General features: G+C 34.7%; 1 protein-coding gene across 1 annotated transcript in view; it reads right to left on the minus strand.

Moving 5' to 3' along the window:
* The window catches only part of LOC127088010 (calcium-transporting ATPase 3, endoplasmic reticulum-type), a 39,850-nt gene extending 36,912 nt beyond the window's left edge, over window positions 1-2,938 (minus strand). Inside the window, exons 1-4 of the mRNA XM_051028921.1 lie at window positions 2,693-2,938; window positions 1,689-2,035; window positions 714-764; window positions 538-571 (exon numbers count right to left, since the gene is read on the minus strand). Coding sequence (XP_050884878.1) covers window positions 538-571; window positions 714-764; window positions 1,689-1,721 — 118 coding nt within the window. The 5' untranslated portion in view covers window positions 1,722-2,035; window positions 2,693-2,938. The remainder of the gene's footprint in view (window positions 1-537; window positions 572-713; window positions 765-1,688; window positions 2,036-2,692) is intronic.
* Window positions 2,939-6,121: the final 3,183 nt, after the last annotated feature.

The following is a 6,121-nucleotide window of genomic DNA, read 5'->3' on the forward strand; positions in this document are numbered from 1 at the left end:
TTTGAAATGTCATGTATGATGAAATGTTCATGCTTGTTTCTGTGTAAACTGCTAATAAAAAGAGTGTTTGTTTTGCTCTTTATGATTGAAACGTTTAAGATCATATGATTCGAGTTTGTAACAAATATTTTTTTGTTAAGTTACGTATCCAATACATAAAGTCTTGTTTTTGAGATTTCTTAGAGGAGTTTTAATATTTTTTTGTGAACAAAGGATTTTATAAATGAAGGGAATTCAATTACTTTATAACAACAAAAGATTTTGAAAATGAAGGAAGTTTTAATTAAAACAATTTCATTCCCTTGTATTTTAAATGCTTTCAAACTTTAAACTATCATATCCCAGCGCACCCCTTCATACTAGGTTCAGTAGTCTGTTTTTGCCATCTTGTGCGCTATCAACATAAACTAGCTTGTTACATCATACACTACAAATTCATTTGAATATAAAACTATGTTCTTTGATATCTCTTGTCTATAAACCAAAAATAACTGAAGGAAAAAAATTAATAAGTGCATGGTACTAGAGAAGGCATACCGTTTGTACCATAAAGTCTGCCATGTTGTACAACCTGGAAATAAAAAAAGAGAGAAATATTAATTATTTGGAACCACTAACATTATTATCGAGCATAGAAGATAAGGAAAATCAAAGTACTTCTAAATCTAACTTAACCCGGAAAAAAAAGGAAAAGAAAAGAAAATTGAAAGTACCTGAGTGTCGGATAAACCCTTTGTTGGGTCCACTCGAAAGAAGTCAAGGACCTAGCCAACAAGAAGAAAAATAATAATAATAATAATAATAATAATAATAATAATATAATTATAACAATAATGATAATAAGAACAATTTTGATGATAATAATAATAATAATAATGATAATAATAATAATTATTATTATAATAATAATAATAATAATAATAATAATAATAATAATAATAATAATTGCTATCCATAGGCATGTTCTAAATATAAAATAAGAGAATCACCATTTTGGTCCTTTGGTTTTTGGGGACAAGCAATTCAGTCTTTCAAATTTATGAAATAGCAGTAAGTGCCTAACGTTGAAAATTGTCAATCAATTTAGTCTCTCTGGCATATCAAAGATACCGAGTTGGCGTATTGTTTAGGGCATGCTCAATTGGAGCATGTTTACAAAATTTTGTTTAGAGCTTCCATTAATCTATATTTTACAATCAAGTTTGACAGAAGAACTAATTGATTGACAACCTTCAATTTTAGGGACTAATTTGCCATTTCATCAATTTGGGGGGCCAAATTGTCTGACCCCAGTTTTTGAGGACCAAAATGGTGATTCACTCTATAATAAACTGGCTTTAATAATCTCAGTACAAGCCAAATCATAGTTGCAGAGACTAGAGAAACAAACTGATGCAGAATTTTCAATCAATTTCCAAGAGGAAGGTCGCTGAGAGTAGTCTACCAACATTATCACATTGTGTGTTCATAAAAACTAACATCTGAGAGCACTAAGAATTGTGCAAGGTAGAGATACCACATCACAGGACACACAACATAAAACATCTAATTTCACATTCCAAGCATGTAGTGATCCATATTTTAATATTAAAATTAACAAATGTTTGCATCTAGATTCCTTTTTGAAGTTACAATAAGACTGATGGATTGAGCACCAACGAAAAGTTAGATAAGCAATGGGAATTTACCTCGGGAATAGATTTAGCAAAGGCGTTGTCCATGTATGGAGAATTGGATTGGACACAAGAGCCTCAGAGACTAGGCTTTTGTTGCTTGAAGTTTCAAATGGAAAGAGAGAGAAAATGTGTGGGTATCATGCCCAATTACTTCTTCTATTTTCAGTCTCGGTGGCTTTGAGTGTTCCTCTGACACCTGCTACTGATGTGGGACAGCACAGCCTTTATAATAAAGCGACGTCGTATTGGGCCTATTTCATCCCAGTTGTTTTGGGATTTCTAGGGCTCAATGCCAGTTAACACAACTTGACACTTGGTATATATACAGCACGCAGTAGAAGACCCTCCTCCTTGTAAAACTAGTAGTGCATTAGATTAAACTTCAATGTAAAACTAACTAATAATTCACTGCATATACTAATTTCCAAACCTCCTCCTTCCAAAATATACAGTTTCTTCATAATCCAAAAGCTATAGTGCAAACGGATGTGAGACAAGGGAATTTGAAAAATGCAATAGAAATCTCAAGTTGAATCATACAATGGGAATCTAAAGGAAACACTAGCTAAAATCAAGACATGCTATTGCTAAGATCCTTTATTGTATGGAACACAAACTACATTCAACTTGATTAGACAACAATAAATAAGAAAACTGAGACATTTCATATTTCCATCAATAATAGCTTTCCTCCAATTCAATAAATATATCACAGATCTATTAAACCATATCTTTTTTCTACCATTCAATTGCACTAATTACTACTTCAAAAGGAACACAGAAAATAGATTCATTCATTACAAGCAGGTTCAGAAACCAATACACCAAACTCAAACAAATGACAAAAATTGAGATCCGTGCAGAGTCAGTGATTGATGAAAATTCTCAAATCATTTTAAACTGAAAACTACTTTGACTCAACTTCGTTCAAGGATAGCAAAATTGATGAACAAATGAAAATTTGTAAATCATATCTACAGAAAGTGTAATTTGATAACATAGCGAAGAGATTCTACCTCTAACGACGACCAGCTTGGCTAACTGACTCGCCGGAGTTGCGATTTTTAGAATGAGAACTGAGGAAATCGCAACGACGGCGAATGGTGGTTACGATCTGGGGTCCACGTGTAGATGCGGTGGTTTTGCTGAGAGTGAAGCGTGAGTGAGGAACGAAGGTGAGAGAAATGTAGATTTGCTGTACGAATTTACATCTCGGGGGGTTTTGCGCGGGTCCCACTTTTTTCCAGTTCCTCTAATTACGTTTTACACCCAAACACGGAAACACAACTCAATCACTTCATTTACTCTATATTCTTTTCCTCTCCAAATCTCTTCCGTTCCAAACGTTAGTTTTGTACAACTCAATCACTTCATTTACTCTATATTTTTTTCCTCTCCAAATCCCTTCCGTTCCAAACGTTAGTTTTGTGTTGACGTCCCTTTCTAGGTTTACGAAATTGAACTCAAATGTATGCTTAGGAAAAGCAAGGATGAGGTAAGAATTTTGAAAAATAAAGTGCTAAGAATGTGAAGTGTAATTCAGTATTTAATATATTTTTTCGACGTGACATTATATATATATATATATATATATATATATATATATATATATATATATATATATATATATATATATATAGTATTGTAGTTGTCAACAGTGGTATATATTGAGTATTGTAGTGCAGTGTGTGTGCAATCATTTTGTTGTAACCGTTTTAGTAGAGTATTGGAAGTTTGTTATTTTCCCTTCTCTCTTTTCTTCCATCTTCATCTTCTTCATCTTGTGCACCAAGAATTGGTATCAAAGTTTGGTTTGAATCCACAAGGAAACACGAGTGAACGGTGAGGCGTTGTGTGATTGATTTCGTTTCTTGAGTCTGTGTCGAACTTTTGATCGAAATTTAAATAGAATCACATTTCTTGATTCCGCGGGATTGGGAAACACTAGCGTTTGGTGAGATCTGGGTGTATTGCACAAGGTTGAAGATGAACGGAAACGATAATATGAGTATCAAGTTTCTAGTGTTCGATGGCAAGAACTGGAATCGATGGATGATTCAAATGTGTGTGTTGTTTGACGCTCAAGATGTTCTTGATCTCGTCAACAATAGTTACGTTCAGGTTGCACTTCCAAAAAATGCAACGGATGCGCAAAGAAATGCTCAGCAAGATCTAAGGAAGAAGGATCAGAAAGCGTTGTTCTACACCCATTAGTGGATGGATGTGAACGTGTTTGAGAAAATCGTTGATTTGATGACGGCGAAGGTTGCATGGGACACACTGTACGGTACTACGAAGGTGATGCATCAGTGAAGAAGGTAAAGCTTTAGTCTTTACGTAAGCAGTATGAGAATCTCAACATGAAGAACAATGAGAAGATACCTGACTACATCTCCAGAGTGTTTTTTATCACAAATGAGATGAAGTCGTGTGGAAAAACTCTCTCTAAAGAAAGTATCATTGAGAATGTGTTTAGATCTCTTACTCCTCAGTTTGATTACATTATGGTAGCAATTGAACATTTTAAGGATCTGAGCACCATGAGAATAGAAGAGTTGCAGAGCAGTCTAGAGGCACAAGAGTTGCGTCTAACTAAAAGAACCTCTGAGAGAGAGGTATAGTAGACTCTGAAAGCTTCATTTGTTAAGAAAGACCATAACTAGTCTTAGTCAGAGGCCAAGAAAAGACATGGTAGGTCTCATGAGTCAGAAGCCTCCAATTCTGATGAGAAGAAACATCATAAGGAAAGGGAGAAACTTGACAAGAGAATGGTTCAATGCTACTGTTGTAATAGGTTTGGCAACTTTGCTAAGGATTGTTGGTCAAACAAGGAAAAGAAGTCAAAAGAAGAAAATATAGCCATAGGAGATTATGATGATGAATCAGTGTTATTGGTGGCTTATGAATCTGATGATTATGAACTTGTGCAATTGACAATTTTTTATTCCGAATGAGACTTCAAATATGAGTCAGAGTTATAAGATGACTTTGAATCTGAAGTCGAGTCTGATTCTGAATATGAGTAAGAGTCAAAAGATGAGTCAGAATCTGAAGGTTTTGAAGAAAAGTTAGAATCACAGAGTTCTGAAGATGAGTCAGAGTCAGAAGATAGAAGATGACTCTGAAGTTGAAGATGAGTCAGAGTCTGAAGGTGATTTTGAAGATGAATAAAACTCTAAAGGCGGGTCTGATTTTGAAGGTAAACCTGATTTTGGTCTAGATTATGATGATGATCCAAAATCTGGAAGTAATCCAATATTTGGAGATAGAGATTTTATAGGTGGAGTTTCTGAAGGAAGAGCTTCTGAAGGTGGAGCCTCTGAAAGTGGTCCAACTTTTGAGGGTGGTCAAGCATTTGATATTGTTCCAAAATCAAGAGGAGAATTTGAACTAGTTCAGAGGCCACAAAGAATTAGACAAATACCAATAAGATTTGCAGAGATTGACATGTTACAAGATATTGAAGTATACTCTAAGGTAGAAGTCGATCAGTGTGCCATGTTAGTAGATTATGAACTGGGGAGTATTGAAGAAGCTCTCAAAAAGAAAGTGTGGCTGAAGTCCATGAAAGAAGAACTTGAGCTTCTGAATTGTAAGGTTGTTGTCACACTGTCAAAAACAAAACACAAATTGGGTTCTGATTCTAAAGGTGATGATGTAGATGCCATAACTTTCAAGAAGTTGGTTGGATCTCTAAGGTATTTGTGTAATACCATATCTGACATTTGTTATGTAGTTGGAATGGTTAGTAGGTTCATGAGTAAATCGAAGTGGTATCATTACCAAGTTGATGTTATGATTTTGTGGTATATAAAGGGAACTCTGAAGTATGGAGTTTTGTTCCCCCTTCTGGAGAAAAAGTTAATTCATAGTTGATGTGTTACTCAGACTCTGATTCGTGTGGAGACAGAGTTGACAAAAGAAGTACTTCTGGATTTTTTTAAGTATCTAGGATGTCATGTTTATTGGTGTTCTAAAAAGCAACTAGTTGTTGTTTTGTCAACCTGTGAAGCAGAATATATTGCAGGTGTTGTGGCTGCATGTCAAGCAATTTGGCTTCTGAATTTACTGCAGGATCTGAAGATCAAGGTAAACAAGCCTCTGAAGTTGATGATAACAAGTCTACAATCAATCTTGCCAATAACCCAGTGTTGCACGGAAGAATAAATCATATTGAGACTAAATATCATTTTTGAGAAGTCGAGTTCAAAATGGAGTGTTAGAAGTTATACATTGTAGCATCCAGAAGTAACTGATAAATGTTTTGACGAGAGCGACCAAGACTGATCAATTTCTCCACTTGAGGGATGGAATTGTGTAGCAGTAAAAATTTTGAGATTAAGATATTGATTAACTTAACTCATAAAGCAAGAGTCATCACTGCGCTTTTATTATTTCCAAAGGAAGGGGAAAAGGTACGAACAAAACTCAAAGAAGTTTTAAAA

Source organism: Lathyrus oleraceus, chromosome 5 (assembly GCF_024323335.1).
Source record: "Lathyrus oleraceus cultivar Zhongwan6 chromosome 5, CAAS_Psat_ZW6_1.0, whole genome shotgun sequence".
Lineage (NCBI taxonomy): Eukaryota > Viridiplantae > Streptophyta > Magnoliopsida > Fabales > Fabaceae > Lathyrus > Lathyrus oleraceus.